General features: G+C 40.5%; 2 protein-coding genes across 4 annotated transcripts; one reads left to right on the plus strand and one right to left on the minus strand.

Moving 5' to 3' along the window:
- Positions 1 to 482: 482 nt before the first annotated feature.
- Positions 483 to 10520, minus strand: tbc1d25 (TBC1 domain family, member 25). The gene is made up of 7 exons (XM_058643118.1): positions 10332 to 10520; positions 8043 to 8152; positions 7767 to 7921; positions 7514 to 7641; positions 7233 to 7421; positions 6713 to 6988; positions 483 to 6574 (listed from the first exon to the last, which is right to left on the minus strand). The coding sequence occupies exons 1-7, from the start codon at positions 10374 to 10376 to the stop codon at positions 4874 to 4876; spliced, it is 2604 nt and encodes an 867-aa protein (XP_058499101.1). The 5' UTR covers positions 10377 to 10520; the 3' UTR covers positions 483 to 4873.
- A 1447-nt stretch (positions 10521 to 11967) lies between these two features.
- On the plus strand, positions 11968 to 19193 carry dedd (death effector domain containing). Of its 3 annotated transcripts, none has more exons than XM_058643109.1 (5): positions 11968 to 12282; positions 13364 to 14003; positions 14499 to 14603; positions 15013 to 15117; positions 15769 to 19193. In XM_058643109.1, the coding sequence occupies exons 2-5, from the start codon at positions 13439 to 13441 to the stop codon at positions 16173 to 16175; spliced, it is 1182 nt and encodes a 393-aa protein (XP_058499092.1). In that variant the 5' UTR covers positions 11968 to 12282; positions 13364 to 13438; the 3' UTR covers positions 16176 to 19193. The 3 variants fall into 3 exon arrangements, with proteins under 3 accessions (XP_058499092.1, XP_058499093.1, XP_058499091.1); XM_058643108.1 differs by having other exon boundaries at positions 11971 to 12282; positions 14980 to 15117; XM_058643110.1 differs by lacking the exon at positions 15013 to 15117.
- The last annotated feature ends 65 nt before the right edge of the window (positions 19194 to 19258 follow it).

The following is a 19258-nucleotide window of genomic DNA, read 5'->3' on the forward strand; positions in this document are numbered from 1 at the left end:
TATTATGACTTCCATATATTTAGGTGTATGTGACAATGTGTGAGAATTATAAGAAAAACATTTTGTGGAAATCACATAAACAAAGGCTCGAAATAAAACTATAAAATAAAAAAAGAGACTGCAAATGGCAGATTTAACACACAAGAAGGATCAAGAAGCAAACAGAGGGACGTGGATAGAAACAACAATGTTAATATGAGTTTTTTGTGGAGGGCCTCAATGAAAAATATCAATTAATTTTTTTTTTTTTTTTTTTTTTTAAACTTGCTATATTTGAATATATGGACATATGCTGTACCTATTCAAATAAAAACCTGAATAACACAGTTGTCCATCTCCGTTTCTCGCAACAGAAAGTGTGCTAAATGCTGTACATTTCATAAACAAGTGTATCCAAGTCCACCTTTGTGCTATATGAATAAAATGTAACATTATCATTATTATCATTATTAAATGAAAAACACCAGCCTTCACACAATCGGTTGCATTGATTATCATTTATTTGTGTCCAATATACAATCAGTAACACTGTTGTGTGTCGTAGGATTAAAAAGTTTAACTTTGTGCATGTATATAATTTAATAAGATAAACAAATTTGTCTTTTCTTTTTTTTTTGTACAAAGGTGTATATTACCAGCTCATAGTCCAGCCGGTCAAGTTACTTCAATTATTTTGTTTAATATGCTATTAAATACTGGTTTACAAAAGGAGTCAAAACCAGGTGAAAGTGTAATAAGCACAATAATCACAAGGGGTCTTTCAGAAGACATGGGATTACTTAAGATTCTGCTGAACACTGAAGTATTTAATGTAGAACCCATCTTTTCCTAAACCTAACCAAGTGGTTTTGTCATATTAATGCAACGAAAAACTGCAGCTTAAAACTGCAACTCATTTGCAGAAAAGTAAACATCAATCCACAGCATCACATTTTCCTGTTCAACCTTCTGCATCCAGGACACTGAGACGACACAAGAGAAGAAAGAATAGAAGCGTCAAGTCAAGCATTAATTAGTCTTAAAGGTAAACAATGCTGAGAAAGAATTAAGAGATGCACTCTCTGACACTGTTGTGGTGTCCATGTCTCCTCAGATTTGGAGATTTGGATGTTGGAGATTTGGTGGCATAGCCACTCAATCCAGAGGTGCATTTGATCCAATAACAATCTGTGTCTGACTGGCTCTCTCAGTCATACACAACACAACACATCATCAACATGAATCAGATCCATGCCGGCAAGCACACAAGGCTGAACCGTGACAATTTCTCAAATTCATCAAATTCAAAATGGTTCCATGACAAACAATTTTCCAACTTTTGTCTGTTACAATCCAAAGATCTCACTGTGAACATTTTCAAAATGGATCTTCAATGATACAAATGAAAAATCACAAGACAGGTTTAGAAACAGTCCAGTTTCAGGACAATGTGGAACACAAGTGCAAAATTAAATGACATCTCACCTTCCACTTATTTAAGGTATTAAAAAAATGCAACACTACTTATGAGAAGTAATCCTCTCCATGGAAAGTGATTCTCATTCATAATTCCAGCTTTGTGAAATAACCCTGACCTCCTTTATTGGGATTTTTGCCTTTTTCTAGACAAAAAAATAAATAAAAATGGTGCATGTTAATTTCAACATTTTGATCTAGCAGGAATGGCCTTCCAGAGAAAAAACAGTCAACAAAACATTAAGATAAGAATCCGCAATATGCCAGTGAAATATGATGAGATGCAGTTTTATTCTATCCTAAATCAACTTTGTTCTGTAGTGAACTCTACTCACTGATGAAATTAAAACAGCTATTCAGGCCTGAAGCAGACTTAAACTTAACTTAAAAAAAAAAAAAAAAATAAAATAAAAGAATCAAGGCTACTGATTCGAACAAATGAGGCACTTATTTTCCAAAAGGGTGTAATTATGGTCTAATATTTATGTCACTGACCACATGCAGTGGGATTTCATTACATCCAAATCTACTCAAGAATGTTTCGGACTACGACAGCGAACAGTTAACTACAAAGATTAAAAACATACAGAAAAGACTGGGTGACAAAAAAGCACTTATTATCTAAAAAGATAAGAAAGAATGCCATGTGTGTCAGCGGATTAAAAATGCCAGTGTGTAGGATTTGGTGGCATCTAGGGGTCAAGGTGCATATTGCAACCAAATAGTATAGTATGAGGCCTTATTCACATGGGACACACGATTTTCCCTATGCAATCTTTTTTCATTCTTCTTTCAAAGTTTTCCGTAAACACATGAACCCCAAATGAATCCAAAATGACTATAAAGTATATATGTCAGGCCTGCATGTGGCGCTGTGACGCTGCCACAGAAAGACACCAAAAAACGGAAAAGATGTAGATCGTGTTCATAAAGGTTGTGCGCTATGTACAAAATCAAGAAGAACACAGTGAGATGGCGACAGCTAACGCAAGAGCAACAGAGGCAGGGGTTATTATGACGTCATCATTTCCCCCAACACCACGTGCTGGTTGTACACACGGAAACGCAAAGCGTAGCGTTTTGAGACTTTGTTTTCCCAAAAAAAAGGGGTTTTAGGACTACCCAAAATGCCAGTATAGTGTGAATAAAAAGCCAACAAGACATAAAACCTCATAAAAACTCATTTGTCTAAAACACAACCGACCCGCTCCTGATGTGATATTAACCCAACCATTATTACATTTCCGTTGACCAGTTGATTATAAATTTAAACATACATCATTTTAAAATCCTACACACTTCACCTTTAAAACCATCTCTTGTATACAAACGTTTCATCACACAGAAAAAATAAAGGAGGACAAAAAAAAAGTCTTTGGGAAACAGCAACAATAACCAAAGTGCTCAACTTAAGTCTCTGAGTGATTGATGATGTATTTAATTTTTCTTTTTTACTATTACTATTGTGTAGAAGTCCAGCAAATACACTCTGTATCAACAGTACATGAAGATCAAACCCAGACTGCCCCCTACAGTACAGCAGCCGCACAGCTTCACCATATGACATCAAAATGTTTCTCTTGTTTTTCACAGGCAGTGACGTCACACGTTAGCTGTAGTCATATGTGTGTGTATATACTGTGTGTATATGTGTTCAGCACCAGGAACTCTACCAGTTTTCTTCACGTTCCCCTCTCTCCATACAAGGACTGCAACGATTATCAACGGATTACTAAATTATTCGGCAACTATTTTGATATCCGATTAATCCGAGTGTTTTTTTTCAATAAAATGTGAATATTTCCTGTTTTCTTTGCTTCATGTAACAAGAAAATCATTTCAACTAGAAAAAAAGTTTGGTTTGTGGACCAAAAACATCATCATTTCCAGGTTTGGTAAACACCTATCAACATTTCAGTAAGTAATCGAGAAAATAATCCAACAGATCAATCAATTATGAAAATAACCATTAGTTGCAGCCCTACTCTATGCATTTGAGAACCCTCACATACAGTATTTGAATTAATTTCGCACCACCCTCTTATTTGATGGTGCGTTCACACTGAATTTAACGTAAATTTCATGTCAGTCACCCCCAGGGCGACACAAATAGCTTGAATCCTGCAAACATATACGGAAAAAACTAAAATGAAACAATTACTCGATTAATCAAGCTTTTAGTGTCAAAGCTTTTTTTTACAATTAAAACAAGATTTCTGATTGTTTTAGCTTCTTAAATGTGAATTTTTTTTTTGATTCTTTGCTTCAGATAACAAAGATATCATTAAAAAATAAATAATTTTGGTTTGTGGACAAAACAAGACATTGTAGAACTTCATCAATTCCAGGTTTGACAAACACTGATCAACGTTTTTTAACGTTTTCTGACATTTTATGGACCAAACGATTAATCGTGAAAATAATTAACAGATTACGCGATTATGAAAATAATCGTTAGTTGCAGCTCTACTACGGAATTCACCTTTTTTCACTTGAGTTAGTGAAAGTCAATCAGCATTGAGAAGAGCAGTTACTGTACACAAGTGGGAGTGGTTAAAGGAGGAGAGGGCGGGGCAGAGTTGTGCAACCTGGTACGTTCTGATGTGAGTCACCTGAAAAACAAGCTGCTGGCTGCCGTGTGTTACTGTGAATGTAGTTATTAGCATTAGCCCAAGGAGAGTAGATGCTTGAGTAAACACAAATGATCCAGCCACCGTTGTTGTGCGAGAAACTCAACATAAACCATAAATAAATACATTTTTTAAACATTTGTTTTATGTTTGCACGATCAGACAGAAGCTCAGCAGCGGGTTGTTTTACCCATGTATACTCTTTAAGGTGAACGGTGACAGGCTAAGTCAGTGAGGTTCAGTACGTGTGCTCACTGACGAGTCACGACTCGCTCGACAAGCCGTTTCTGTAAAAGACTTCACAAACAAGAAACTACTCAATCAAGATTTTTTCCCTCATTGTTTTCTTGACTGAAGCAAAGTGAACGCTCGAGTGAAGACACTTTCTGTGGCGAACTGGACAAAACATGAGCTTGTAAACAATATCTTTTTTTTTTGAAGAAAAAAAGAGGGCAACATAGGCTAATAAATGCACCAGGTTTGTTTTTTTTTTGGTTGTGGCAAAATTAGACAGTCCAACTGTCGTAACACATCAACCACAGAGGATTTGAACAGAAACAAAGCTCCTCCATCCCTTATTCAAGGACAGACAACCCTCCCGTCAGCCGTAAGGGTTTATGAGGGAAATAAACAATTATACAGTACTGACTACTGACATGAGGAATATCAATACATATTCAAGCATACACAGAATAAGAAGATTACTAAACAGCCCAGTTCAATTTGGAAGGCTGGTTAAAAAGATGTTCACCTCCATCAGTCTTATGAGCCAGGGATGTGTGATGGAATCAGGACGTGGGCGAGAGGGAAACTTCAGCTGTTGGGGAGGGAATGGTCGTTGTGAGGTTATAGGTCGAGTTTGGAGACGACGACTGAGGCGACGCTAACGGGCTGTAAATGGGCCGAGCGGGGATGAGCGAGGAAGGGGAGTGTTGCGCCGCTGAAACTGTTGTTGGAGAGTCAGAGCTGACCTCATCCCCTTCCTCAGAGTCCCACACCTCACTCTGCAAGTAGTCCGCAAATAAGGCCTTCGCTCGCTGCAGCACCCTGCTGAGGTTGTGGCGCCGCACGAGGCGATCAAAGTGCATGGCTATTTCGTTGTAATCCAAGTTGTTTTTGATGATGTGGTCACGGTGCTCCAGCAGGATGGACAGGCACAGGAACAACATGAAGGGGTTGCCTTTGCCGAACTCTTGAGGCGGCGGCAGGGAGCAGGATTTGATGCTGGTGGCCTCAGCTTTCAGAGAACTGGGTGTGTTCGCTGCGGTGCTGGGGGATTTGTTGCCTGGTGAAGGAAGATTGTTGGTGTATAATCTGCCTCCAGGAACAGAGGATCCTCTTCCAAAAGACAAAATAGGTGAAGAGAGTAGGGATCGATTCTGAGAGTGGGCAGGGGACACGGCGGATGGTTTTACAGTGGGAGTTGTGGGGGAGTTGATCCCTGTACTGCTGAGAACGTGGACAGTGGACGGCAAGGCATTTGAAACAGTGCTTGGGAAGGCCTCTCTTCCATTAGGCGTGGATGGGGATGAGGACTTTGGAGGAGAGTCTGGAGAAGCTCCTGGCCAGCTCGAGGGTGAAGCTGAAGATGTGGGAGAAACAGAGCAACCTGCATTCCATAACTGCGGGTCACTAGGGACGAGGGGAGGCGGAGACATGGGAGACAAACCAGTGGGACAGTTTTTTATGAGAGGGGTTTTCTCTCCTGGGTCGTCTTCACTCTCGACTGTGGACTGGCGTCTTGGAATATCAGGTACCGACTTTGACACCGCCAAACCATGTGACGGCTCATCTTCCATATCAAAGCTGTCTTCATTTCGAGCAGTGTAGTATTTGAACTCTCCAAAACTAGGTTGCCTCTCAAAAGATGGGACCGGCACATCTGCCTTGTCCACACTCACTGGAGTAATAACACCATAACTGCCCTCCATTCCCCTTCCTGCACATGTATTTTGCCTGTCTTTTTCTTCTAATACAGCATTCCTGATCACATCTGGTTCTTCTCTTGAAGGCCTGAGCATGTGTCGCCTGCGCTGCTTCTCCTTTTGTTCCTTATCACCTTCGATTATGTTCTCAACCTTCTTATCCTCTTCTTTGCTAGTCACCGTTTCATTGGTCTCCAGTGGTGGTCCAACTAGCTCCACTTCAGTTTCAGGAGGATCTGGAGGCAGGGAGCTCCAGGTGACCTCAAGCATTCTCAAAGCATCGTCAAATGCAAACTCTCGCTTGAGCTCCAGCAGAAGCCAGCGGTAACAGAAGAAGAGGTCGTCAGCTCCGCGGGACACCAGGTACAGGTAGAACTCCGGGTCAGAGTACTGCAGCAGCAGCTTCAGATGCTGGAACTTAATTGACATGAGTTGGCCATCTGGACGGAAGTTTCCCTCCAGACGTTTCATAATGCCACAAAAGCAAATAAAGGCGTGTGCCTCGTTGTCCATGACTGCGAGTATAGGGGAGGCGATGTCGCTCATGCCTTGACAGTAGGAAATCTGAAAAACAACACAATCACACAAACAAAAACACAATTTTAAGTTATTGACACAATAAAATCTTTGAGTGTCATTTATGTGAGTGTGACCACGACTCTAACGCGGGTGAAAGTCGGTCGACTTGACGCCTCTACAAACCTGTGGGTGTGTGATGGCAAATGTGGTGAGCAGGTCTGTTAGTGAAGTCAAATGCGGACTGTCCTCTGAGCCAGCGTAGTACGGATGAGCCCGGTCCGTCCTCAAGACGTCTTTGAGAACGTTGCCACGGATGAATTCAAGGTCCTCGTGACTGACCCGGGCTGACCACTCACTCTTCAGCTGTGCGTACTCCCTTGTCTTCCTCTTCATGTAGTCCATTCTCTCCTGTCCACTCAGTCCATCGGGGTAGACATTCAGGAGGTACCGCCAAACAACCTAACACAACAACAGAGGTTGAGCCCTATTTTAATTAAGTCAGACATAAAATACAAACGATACAGTTTCATAACCAAGAGTATTATCACAAACTGCATGACATGTATATTTTCTTGCTAAAATACTACAGAAGGTTTGAAATAAGAACCAGAATTCACAGATAAAATCAGAATAATAGTAACATTATAGAAAGTTATATAGAAAGTCTGCTGTAGATGGTATTTTTATGAGTCATTTTTTTCACCTTGCGCAGTGAAGGCTCCACACCTCCGTGGTAGATTCGCAGCCTGAGCTCCTCGGGTCGTGACAACTGGCCTTGTCCATTGAGGTAATTGTGAAACTCGGCATCACTCAGAGGAGGCTTGAAAGGCCTGATCTCCTCCCCGTAAGACCAGCTGAAGGCCTGCTGGACTCGTGTCAAGGTCCGACCCATCTGAACACAAGTGACACAAACATGCAATGACACACTAGCATTGTTTTGGAGAGAGAGGTCACACACTGTAGCTTCAAAGGGCGAGAGCAAACCTGGGTCAGTAGAGACTGAGTGAAGGGAAGAGCTGCAGATGCCAGAGATCGAGTCCTGTCCGCAAACAGCTGCTCAGAGCCAATCACATCTTTGGGGCTGATGATGTCCCACTCTTCCATAACAGGACCTGCAGTTGAACAAAAAGCAATGACCATCATCTAAGTTATGGTTGGATTCTTTAGACCACATATTACTGGTGGTAATATGTTATTTTATTAACGTATTTTAACGTATTTTATTTGCTGTACTCACTCTCTTCTGACGGTTTTATGTCCATCTTGAGCTGTAGATATGGTTTGGCTGCACTGGTGAATGCAAAGTCCAAATCGAAGTCAGACGTGAGAGTTGTATACATTTCAGCACCACTCCGATCTCGAGACAGGTAACTGATCCCAAAATTACGCTTCCTGGTTTGAAAGAGACAAAAGGAAATGCTGATGAAGCTCCTTTCAAGGACAAACTCTGGTAATATTTATGTCCACACAGCAGTTCAGCAAACGTGATGATGATGATGATGATGGCTCTTACCCGTTCAAATCAAAGGCTCTGATGAGTATGTGCTGCAGAACCTCCAGGGAGGTTATCTGAGGGTCAACGGCAAAGGAGCGGAACTCCACCGGAAGCACTCCATCACATTTCTGAAATTGAACACATCACACTCTCTGATACACACCACTGCCACTTATTTACACATGATTGGTAGACGACTCACTCCACCACAGATGAGACAGTTCCCACTGTTACTGTGTGTTTAAGTCTGATTAATTGATCACAGTGTGAATCATTTAACAGAGAAGCCGACTGATGGTTTGAAAGCAGGATTTCATACATGTTTGTGTTACAAACACAATATTTACAGCCACTGCAGCAGTGTTCTTAGAAAGAAAACAACACAACAATGTTAATCTTTATGCCAAAATTGTGCTTTTGTGTTTTTATCAATAACATTCTCTTCTGTGTGTGTTTTGTCTGCAGAGCCTCATGTTACAGAATCATCACTGCTCTGCTCTCTATCGGTGGCATGTACGGTATGCCATGTGAGCTGCCAGAGTTATTTATCAAAGGTGGTGTTTAACTCAACAAGGATATGAAATACAAGAATGTATTTCCCAGGTCTTCAGCAGCTGCTAAGAGTTTTCTATTTTCTGCCCTAATAATGTACTGCAGCTGAAGGAAAGACAAACAAAAAATATTTCATTTCATTGTTATTAAACCTTTAAATGAATTTAAACTCCTGTATTCATGGTTGCTTGCCAACATATTCTGTATGTTTTGTATATTTTAAATTTAAAAAAAAGAAGTGATTTGGGGTTTTCTGTTGACACATTAAGTCAACAAAAACTTTAAAAAACAATATGATGTATATGTATAATTATTTCATAATTGATAAATCTGTTGAAATGAATCTGCTCAGAAAATTAGCACAAAAACAAAATGTGTCTGTCCTTATGCACATATTTGGAAAGCTGTGGATAGAAAGGTTTTTATATGTATTGCAATGATATAGTGAATTGGAATTATTTCCATTCCAGATTCCAGGATATAAACCTGGCTAATAGTATAATGAGGTTACACACACACAAAACAATCTTTTCAAAATAAAAACTTTTACTTTATAATTTGAGACTCCGAACAGTACACTGTGAAAGCACAACACGATATCAACATAAATAAGACCCGTTTTTATTTAAAAAGTCATAACAGGAATGATATTGTACAAGTTGAAAGGAGGAAAATGTCTATTTCAGGTTTAGTGACAATTAAATAGAAAAGCGAGGAAATATTCATAAATTCATAGTTTCATTCATAACTCATATAACAAACATGAATATTAGAACTGCAACTAACGATTATTTTCATCATCGATTCATCTGATGATTATTTTCTCGTTTAATCAAGTTTGGTCCATAAAATGTCAGAAATTGTTTCTGATCAGTGTATGCCAAACCTCGAAATGATGATGTTCTTCAAATGTCTTGTTGTGTTCACAAAGAAACTTTTTTTCCCCAGTTTGAATGATTTCTTTGTCAAACTGAGCAACAAAAGCAGAAAATATTCACATTTAAGAAGCCGAAAACGAGAACGCTTGCTTTAATTATTAAAAAAAAAACTTTAAAAACACTTAAACCCGAGTATAGTTGACGATTAATTTAGTAATGGATTAATCGTTGTAGCCTTAATAAATAGGAACGGAAATAATATAAACATGAAGGTAAATAAAATAAACAATAAATAAATGTGGATGCTTCATGTTGATCATCTCCAAGTGATAATGATATAAAGGAAGGACGAATATTGACTTCACCTAATTAAATCAAAGGTCTGTAAAATTGTTTAGTTTTTATTATTGACCTCAAAACGCCTCTTGGGAGTGTGTGACGTCACCACGCGATGTCCAGTATTTCCACGCAGGCGTTTGCTGAGCAGGCAGGTGACGTCACCTCAGTCTGTTGTGAGGGTTCACTGTTCTACGGTCGTTGTTTCATAAACACACAGCCACTGTGCACGGTGTCATCATTAAATCGACACTGTGTGAGGACTTTGGTTAAACGTAGACCTAAAGTGTGGCTCCAAATCCCGCGATAATAAAGCTGACACAGACAAAACCGCACGACACTGAAGCCTGGCGGTAAACAAACAAGCGCACCGAAAACTGAGGTTTTCTTTGTGGGGAAACAGCCTCGTTACTGCTAAATACCGTCTTCCATGTCATGTGTGTTTCTTATCGAACGTCGCTTTATGTGACTGACACACAAACAACAACAGAACAACACGGTTGTAGCTAACAGGCTGACTGTGACAGTCGCAGCATCCTACCTTGACTTTGACTCGCACCACCCCCCTCTCCTCCTCGCCCGCCATGTTAAAGACTCCGTGTTGGATCAGGATGGCGGTTCTGAGCTTTGTTTTGCTTCTACAGCAACATGGTGGTGATGAACGGTGATGATGTGAGCGACGTTCGACTTCCTCTGCTGCTGCTTCGTGCTACTTCTTCTTCTTTCGGTTCAACACGGTGTGTACAGCTGCATTACCGCCGCCTGCTGGACAGAGCTAATATTTTTGATTACAGAATCAGTACATTATCTTACCCGAAAATGACTTTGGTAGAAGTTGAAGTCACTTTTTATAATATTACTTAATTAAGTCTTAAGTATATGGCATTTACTGTACTTAAGTACCAAAAGTAATTTTCTGATATAAAATGTACTTAAGTTTTAGATCTTTAATGACAATAAAGGTGAATCTGAATCTGAATCTGAATCTTTAAACTAAAAAGGTGAGGAGTAAGGATTGAGCCATGGTAGCTCAGTGGTAGGGCAAGTTGTTTCTCAACTGGAAGGGTGTGGGTTCAATTCCTGGCCCTGCTAGTCTATATGTGTCCTTGAGCAAGACTCTTAACCCCATGTTGCAGCATGTGAATGGCAAAACTGTAGTGTAAAGCAGCTCATCAAGACTAGAAAAGTGCTATGTAAATATAGACCATAATACCAACTCTTCTTCTTCTTCTGATGATTTTATTTGGTAGGAATGAGTAACAAAGATAGTTAGAGAGTAAATGTAGTGGAGTAAAAGTTAAAAGTTGCTAGAAAAATAAATAACAATGTAAAGTACACGCTAGTATGTGAATTTTGTGCTGTACAGTAACTAGGTATTTGTACTTACATTACATTACAACACTGCATTTACACATACAAGGAATTTGCCTTCGTGTTTTGGTGCATTTAAATTGAATGAAATAAAATTAGAAAATAAAAACCTAGATATAAAAAGATATAAAAATGTATACAATATCACAAACAAAAAGTATTTACATTTTGTGTTAATATGACGCATACATCTACAATTGTTAACATTAATATAATGTTGGCTGAATAGAGGGCTGGATTATCAAATTGGTTCACACTGGGTACAGAGACGATCTTTTTTAGGCAGAGTGTCCACACTGTGATTTGCAAGCAATCACATTGGACTTGTGTGTCCAGATTAGGGCTGCAACAATTATTCAATTAATCCCATGGTTTTTATGTACTCCGATCACATTTCCTGGTACATACAGTAGAACAGTATTTTCTAATTTTCCTCAAATACCACCAGAGGAAGGTACCACAGTTTGAGAACCAGGGGCGTAGGGCATTTTCCTCTAAATGGGAAAATCCATCCATCCATCCATCCATCAGTTTTCTCACTTTATTATTTTGTTCATGTTTACAGATGTTATATATCAAGTGGAAAGCAGGCCTATTTTCCCATGCTGTGTCACCATCACGGTACGGTTTGGTATGGTACAGGCCAGCACGATTTGGTTTGGAATGATTAAGTCTGAAAACAAGCAATCCAATTTGTGGTTCCATCCTACTGTTATGTGTTGTGATATTGGTCTCTCTCGTACTTGCGCGTATGTCCCTAGGGGACACCGTAGTGAGTAACCCGGAAGTAAACTATAACGTAAACTGGAAGTTCTTTCATTTTAGCTGAAGAACGAGAATTGTCTGCTTGTTTTTTCCCACGGTGACTGGCTGTGAGTGTGGACCACAGCCAGGAGGAAAAACAATACATCGTATTCGCGGTGCGTGAAATGTGTCGTACCGCACATCGATACACCGGAGTCGAGTGTTGAACGTCGACTGTGTTATCGACCAAAACAAACCGTAGCATCCGTGTCGTCTCGCTTGGGGAAGACACTGGGAACGCAAACTTAGCGTTAGCGGCCTACGGAACTTTGTGAGTGACGAGCTTGTCGGGGGAAAAAATATCCAGAAGACACGAGGTAACGTTGAGTTGTCACCTGATAATGACACTCAGAATACTGTTCACATGGTTTTGGTTTGTGTTAACCTTGTGTGTGTGTTAGCTCGGCTAACGGGACGGTAGCGTGCAGGGAAGATAACGAGTAGCAGTCACAACAAACCCAGACGCAGATCTCAGGGAAATCTGTGTGTAATTGTGCTCAGATTTACGCCACCGTGGCACACACATCACCGTTAAATCGCTAAAATATAAACGCGAATGAAAGTATGTTCTCTTGTATGTATGTGTGCGTGGTTTTACTCACGTCAACAACAAGCTGCATCTGTTTTTAATTTCCAGACAGCTAGCGATAGCTTGTGTTAGCTTATTTTCCGTAGGGTAGCTGCTCGTTAGCTTGCGATGTGCCTTCCAAGCTGTCTGTCATAGTGTGTGTGTGTTTTGTTTGTTTTTTAAATGTAAACACTGTTTTTGTTAGCTAGTAAACCAGCTAGCGTTATGGCAAACGTACGTAATAAGTGTGCTTTATTCATATACGTAGCTATTCATTTCACTCGATGTAAGTTAGTACGTACATACATGTTATTTATAGAGCCCCTTTCACAGAGATACAATCACAAAGTGCTTCATAATAAAATGTAATAACAACAACCAAACTAATGGGAAAAAAAGTGTTAGGTCCTCAGTCTTCAAAGTATTGAACATTTACTGAATGTGTTTGCCTTCACTATAAGCTTGAAGAAATCCTGCAGATGTGTCAAATAAGTGGCAATAGTTGGCCACACGATTAATCGAAATAATTGAAAAAGACAGTGCAATTACGTGATAGAGATCAAATTTGTGTCCTAACATTATGATGAAATTTTGCTGTGCTGCAACAATTCAAGGCCCCAAAATGTTTATTGTTGTCAAACTCAAATGACAGTTAATATACAAAAAAATCAAGCAAATTATTCATGAATATTATGGATAATTGAAATATGATAAAAAAAAAAAAAAAACCTCCAGTACAGTATATTGCACTGTAGTAAGTGATGATGAGCTAATGAGATTCAGCTTAATTATGTGTTGTTGGTTTTTGTTTTTAAACTTTGTTCAAATAGCTCATCAGTTGGAGCAGTAAAAGGTGGAAGGAGCTGCAGGGACCGGAGGCTCCCTCATCACCATAGGGCCCTGAGATGACATCACAACAACCTCAGCTCCCCAATGCTGTCATTCCTCCCCAGCTTGCCCAGAACTCCTCTGCTCAACAGGCCCGGCCCCATCTTCCAGCCAATCAGCTGCATACGGGCCAGAGCAGTGCAAATGCCGGGTCTGTGGAACACAGAGCGCTAACAGGCAGGCCCGGCTCCTCAGGTGTGTCAGCGGCCAGCGGAGAAGTGACCAGCAGAAATGTTTCGGCCTCCTGCTCCAACCACAGCTTAAGCAGGAGAGATGGTGGTTTTGAGCCGTGGCCCGAGGAAGCCGTGGACAACTCCCATGGGTTATACTCACTCCACCGCATGTTTGATATAGTTGGAGCCCAGCTAACGCACCGGGATGTCAGGGTACTGTCGTTCCTCTTTGTTGATGTGATCGATGAGTATGAACGTGGTGGCATCAGGAGTGGAAGGGATTTCCTGCTGGCTCTTGAGCGCCAGGGTCGCTGTGATGAGACCAACTTTCGGCACATTCTCCAGCTCCTGAGGATTATCACCCGTCATGATCTTCTGCCTTATGTCACACTCAGGAAACGACAGGCTGGTGAGTAAAGCAGCTTCATTACCATGTAAACACAAGGCTTTAAATCAATATCCAGGTTTTTATGGATTGTTGCATGTTCCTGAAGTAGTCATTATCCCAGCATTTACTCAAAGTAGTTAAAGAAAACCTGAACTTTCCTTTACCCGATCAACATTCAGTAATATTTTCATATCTAACTTGGTGAATTATGGGTTTAATTTAAAACTAAATAGTTGGGAAATGTTTTGGTTACTGTTATTGTCGGACTTTGACTGTGTGTCTTATAATGAGTTTAGTAAAAAAAAAAACATTTTTTTTAAAAGCAGTATGGTTGTGTTTTTTTAGTGGGCAATGATGAGTTTTTATTTAGATTGATGAAAAGCATTTTACTTATGTCTTTTATTCCACAAATATTACTATAATAAAACAATAAGAATGATGAATTATTATTGACTTAAGTCTTTGTCAGTTCAGTTTATATGCACAGCAGATGATGAACACAACTGTTGTTTCCAGTGTGTCCAGATCCTGTTGATAAGTACCTGGAAGAGACATCAGTGCGCTACATTTCACCAAGAGGAACATCGCAGAGCAAAGATGCTGCTTCTCACAGAAGAACAGGTGTGTGTGTGTCTGTGAGTGTGAGAGAGAGAGAGAGAGAGAGAGAGAGAGTGTGCAAGCACTTGTTACCTCTTTAGGACCTGTTTCCTGCACAAACGCTGACCTTGTCAGGACCAGTAGTCCTCATGGAAACCAAAACCTGATCCTATTTCGGAGAAACTGGTTAAGTTTGGGACTAAGATTTTAATTGTGGTTAGGTTAAGGTTAGGCATTAGGAACAACGCTTTGTTCAGGCTGTCCAAACGAATGGAAGTCAATGCAACGTCCGAAGAAGAAAGCTCCACAAACCTGTGTGTGTCTGTCCACAGTACAAATTATTTTTCTCACACCATGACACTGTAGATTGATTAATGTCATAACTACTGACACCGTGTAGGTCCTCAGCCAGTCATCTGCTGTTCCCCGTCAGGACCTCATGTTGGCCCTCCCCGAACAAAGCCAGCTCCTCCTGCACCAAACCGCAAACGAAAGAGAAGTCACTCCTCCGCTGACTGCAGAGAGAAGCAAACATGTGGTAAGACGAACATGGTCACAGAGCATTTGCTTGTGTTTTAATGCGTTCTCAAGGATTATGAGAACACATTGAAATAACGGAAATAAAGGTTAATCCTCTATTTTGACTCCGAATGAAGGCCCTTCACTTTGTTATTTGGACTACATCACCACTGAGTGACTGTACAGATGAGCGGGGACTGTTTGCTGAGTGCAAGACAGGGACGTAACTCTAAGTGTGCAAAACTACAAGTGATTTGGACATCTTGAAGTCCCGCCCACTATTTATAGCTCCAGTCCCCCCCTCTTTTTCAGTTTGCATAACTGTGACCTAACCCTAAACCTTAACCTTAACCACAACCGTTATCACTTGGTACTGATCTGATTTTGTTGCCTTCTCGTTTGGTTCTGTGTGATTTGGACAAATTGAAGTTGTGCCCACTTGTAGTCCCGCCCCCTCTCTTGCAGTCTGCAGATGGATGTGACTCGGACACATAATCTCACGATGTGTGAGCGATTCATTTCTGTCAAAGTTTCTCTCTTTCTCCCGACACATCTCTTGTGATGATGCCCGCCCATCCACATGTTGAGATGTGACTACATTGTCAATGTTTCCTTAATCCCCCTCTTTAAAAAACTGTCACCTCTGACACTTGTTGTGCTTAAATCACAGATATCCGCCTGCGGGTTCGAGCCGAGTACTGCCAGCACGAGTCTGCACTTCAGGGAAACGTATTCTCCAACAAACAAGAGGCCGTGGAGCGACAGTTTGAACGCTTCAACCAGGCCAACACTATCCTCAAATCGCGAGACTTGGGCTCGATCATCTGCGACATAAAGTTCTCCGAGCTCACCTATTTAGATGCCTTCTGGAGGGACTACATCAATGGATCATTGCTAGAAGCCCTTAAAGGGGTCTTTATCACAGATTCCCTTAAACAGGCTGTGGGCCACGAGGCTATTAAACTGTTGGTGAACGTTGACGAGGAGGACTACCAGGCCGGTCGGCGCAAACTGCTTTGTAACTTGGTCACGGGTGGCGGCGGCCCACCAGGAGGTAGCAAAGACTCTGTATCTTAGACACACGCTCTGGAGGTGGAACCGTATGAGAGGGAGGCTGATGTTCCTCCACGACAAGTCATAGTTGAAATGTGGTTTGAGGTGCCTGGAGTGTGTGTCTGAGAGGAACTAAGACTTCCAGTCACCCCATTGATTCCTTGAGAGCTAAGTTCATAGGATATCTATTCGGCACCCATATGCGTAGCATGCAAAGTGATTGGGAACATTGTTAGCAAAAAGAAGTAGGCGATGCATACAGGTTGGCGCTACTCTGACTTCTAAGCTGTTCATTTTCTTCAAGGAGGAGAATGCCGATGTCAAATGTGGACTGACTTTGACTAATGTCTGGTTTCTGGTATGTTATCTCATTGAAACACATTTGTTAACTCTTCACCCCTGTTCCAAAGTGTGAGTGAGTTACTTTCAATCCACAAAACATGCTTAACGCTGATGAGTTACTCCCAGTGGGAGATGTACCTTAATGTCAAACATGTTTGTCCTTTTTTCCAAGGTTCTTCAGGTACAGTTCAGATCGCTTGGATTAAACTCAATGAGAGAGTGTTGTGTATGTTTATAGAAAGGTGTAGACCACAGCTGATTTGTATTTAGTTTGTCTCCTTGTGTCAAGCTTTTCTGTCTCACTGTCTGTTCTGCAAAGGTAGACCCCCGTCAGAGCCTATTTATTATGGCTCACATTTGGCCACTGTCAACATGATTTTGTCTTTGCTGTCACGTTCTCACATGGCTCGATCTACAGCTGTGATTCTTGCCCACTTTGATATTTCAGCTTTCCATTCACTGCCAATATTTATTTACTGACCAGTCCCACGTGTCCAGTGGTATCCAGTAAAATAGCAAGTCGGTCACTGGTGTTCTGGATTTGTAAATCGGTGTCATGCCTGTAATGCCCACTCGCCTCCCATTCACATACTCACTAGTGATGCCACTCTGAACCTTATCAGTGACAACTGGTCAAACCGGCATGTGGAAATGTGCTTCCTGCTGCTGAATAATTCTCCTGGTTCCCCCCTACTGCCATCTGTTGGAAGGGAGAGTAGTTTCACGTTGTGCAGGCGCAGATGCTGGTGCTGGTTGCTTGTGAGTTGTAGTCGATGAGGTGTATTCCAGACAAGTGCAACTTCCTCCCCGGCACATGGCAACTGTGGCAGTGCTGCGGTTAGTCGTCGCTGTTTTGATATTGGTTTGATAATGGTAAAGAAATGGCACCCAGCTATTCCTCATAGACTCTTTCTAAAAATGGACGTAGTCTTACGGTTACAACATTTTTTTAACAAAAGAAATTAAATCAAGGCCTGAAACTAGCGATTGAGACCGTTAACTCTTCAGGAAAACTGATGCTATAAATAAAGTGACAAGTACAAGCTCACTTTACCATTGGCTTACATTCAAATGGAGTATTTGTGACCTGTGGAGTCTCCCCCCCTAGTGGCTAAATGCTACTATATGGGAGTCACTTTTCAAATAAAACAGACTAGGTCCATTTTTATATCCAGTCTATGCTATTGCTGTACTCACTGCGAGTGTGCAGTACTGATGAGGATGCGGCCAGTTGATGTGATGTCGTCATGGTGATCTACCCTCCGTGATGATGATCCTCTACAACTCAGCACAGAAATCTCAAACAGTGACGTTCTTGTTTTGACACGTTTTAACACTTTTTTTTTTTTTACAGCACAGCTTGAAATGGCAATTAACCAAAATGGGAACTTGCGTTCATTTCATTTTGGTAACCATAATGAAATAGGAGGCACTAGGCCTGGCAGGTGCCTGTGAAATGTACATGTTGACAGTATTACTGATCCATTTTCACACGTTCGTCAAAGACACACGCGTGGTGCTGTTTGAAACGTTTGCCTCACACACAGTAGCTCAGACTAAAACCACTGTTCGCTCACATCATCCCGACAGTATTTCAACGTGGCAGTTACAGCGTAGTTGTGGTTCTCAGTCGAGAAATACCTTTTGATTTGACTGTTAAATTTAATGTAGGCCATTGAACCCAATAGACAAATTCCAGTGGTCCTTTGCTGCGTCAGACATCGATGGCATGGTGTCATTTTTAAAAAAAAATTCCCCCAAAATGTGTTTTTATAAAATAAGAAGTAAAAGATGAAAAGACTTGGGCAGTTTGAAAAGTCTTTATTCATTATTATGAGTATCTTTGTTTGGAAATGTATGATTATTAAATATGATATATCAACAACATAATGCTATTTTGTGATGAGCTGATTTAAAACTTGTTACAAAAAGTAGATTAGAGACTGACTGTAGAAACAGACTCTTGTCTCTAACGCTGATGAGTTAAATTGACGTTCTTTCTGTTGCGAGTAGACTAAAATACACACAGGTTCATATTCATAAGCAACACATTTGAAAAGTGTGACAAAGTGCTTTCCACCTCTTACATCTGTATGTTTCTACTAGCTGCATATAAAAATGCATCGTTGTTTTTGCCAAATTATTATTATTTTTTTTAATTTTGCCTCTGATTTTTAAAATGTAATTGATCTTCTGTCACGTTTCCATCAGTTTGTTCAAATGGAGTGAAATGCAGCAGTTTGCTTTTATGTTCCCCATTAAAAATGTTCACTGTTTGTATTTACCAAATATAATCTTCCCGCTAAAGAAGCCCTATCTTATTTATGCCATCATACCATCCAGGGGTACGCGCGAGAACATACATGTCTTGATTGACGGGCCACTGTTACTCTGAATTATATAGAGTACAGGCCTCCATTTTATTCATAAGGTTGCAAGTTAGTATCTATTATATAGGTTGGTGTATGTTATGTTAATGTGTATGTTTGTCGTTCAATGCTGCCGTCTTTTACGCAACATTGCATGTACCCCTTGTCACGATCTCCACCAGAAATCTCATAGAAAACTCACAGTGCTAACATTTTGTAAATAACTATTGGATGTCTGGGTTTCTTACCTAAATTTTGCATTTCTTTCAGAAAACTGGCGAGAAGGACTGTTCAATAAATGAAATGGATGGGTTTTCGATGAAGTCCAAAATCCTTGTTTTGCTTATAGTTCACAAATCACAAATGTTTAGCATATAAGTATTATAAGCCGGTCAA

The sequence above is a fragment of the Solea solea genome, chromosome 11 (assembly GCF_958295425.1).
Source record: "Solea solea chromosome 11, fSolSol10.1, whole genome shotgun sequence".
Lineage (NCBI taxonomy): Eukaryota > Metazoa > Chordata > Actinopteri > Pleuronectiformes > Soleidae > Solea > Solea solea.

What these genes read in the sequence shown, in the direction of transcription:
- dedd (XM_058643108.1), top strand. Translation starts at nt 13,439, where the DNA reads ATGACATCACAACAACCTCAGCTCCCCAATGCTGTCATTCCTCCCCAG. An exon ending in ACTCAGGAAACGACAGGCTG is followed by an intron (nt 14,004 to 14,498) that starts GTGAGTAAAGCA and finishes TGTTGTTTCCAG; the next exon opens with TGTGTCCAGATCCTGTTGAT. An exon ending in CAGAGAGAAGCAAACATGTG is followed by an intron (nt 15,118 to 15,768) that starts GTAAGACGAACA and finishes CTTAAATCACAG; the next exon opens with ATATCCGCCTGCGGGTTCGA.
- tbc1d25 (XM_058643118.1), bottom strand. Translation starts at nt 10,376, where the DNA reads ATGGCGGGCGAGGAGGAGAGGGGGGTGGTGCGAGTCAAAGTCAAG. An exon ending in TGGTGCGAGTCAAAGTCAAG is followed by an intron (nt 8,153 to 10,331) that starts GTAGGATGCTGC and finishes GTTCAATTTCAG; the next exon opens with AAATGTGATGGAGTGCTTCC. An exon ending in TGGAGCCTTCACTGCGCAAG is followed by an intron (nt 6,989 to 7,232) that starts GTGAAAAAAATG and finishes TTGTTGTGTTAG; the next exon opens with GTTGTTTGGCGGTACCTCCT.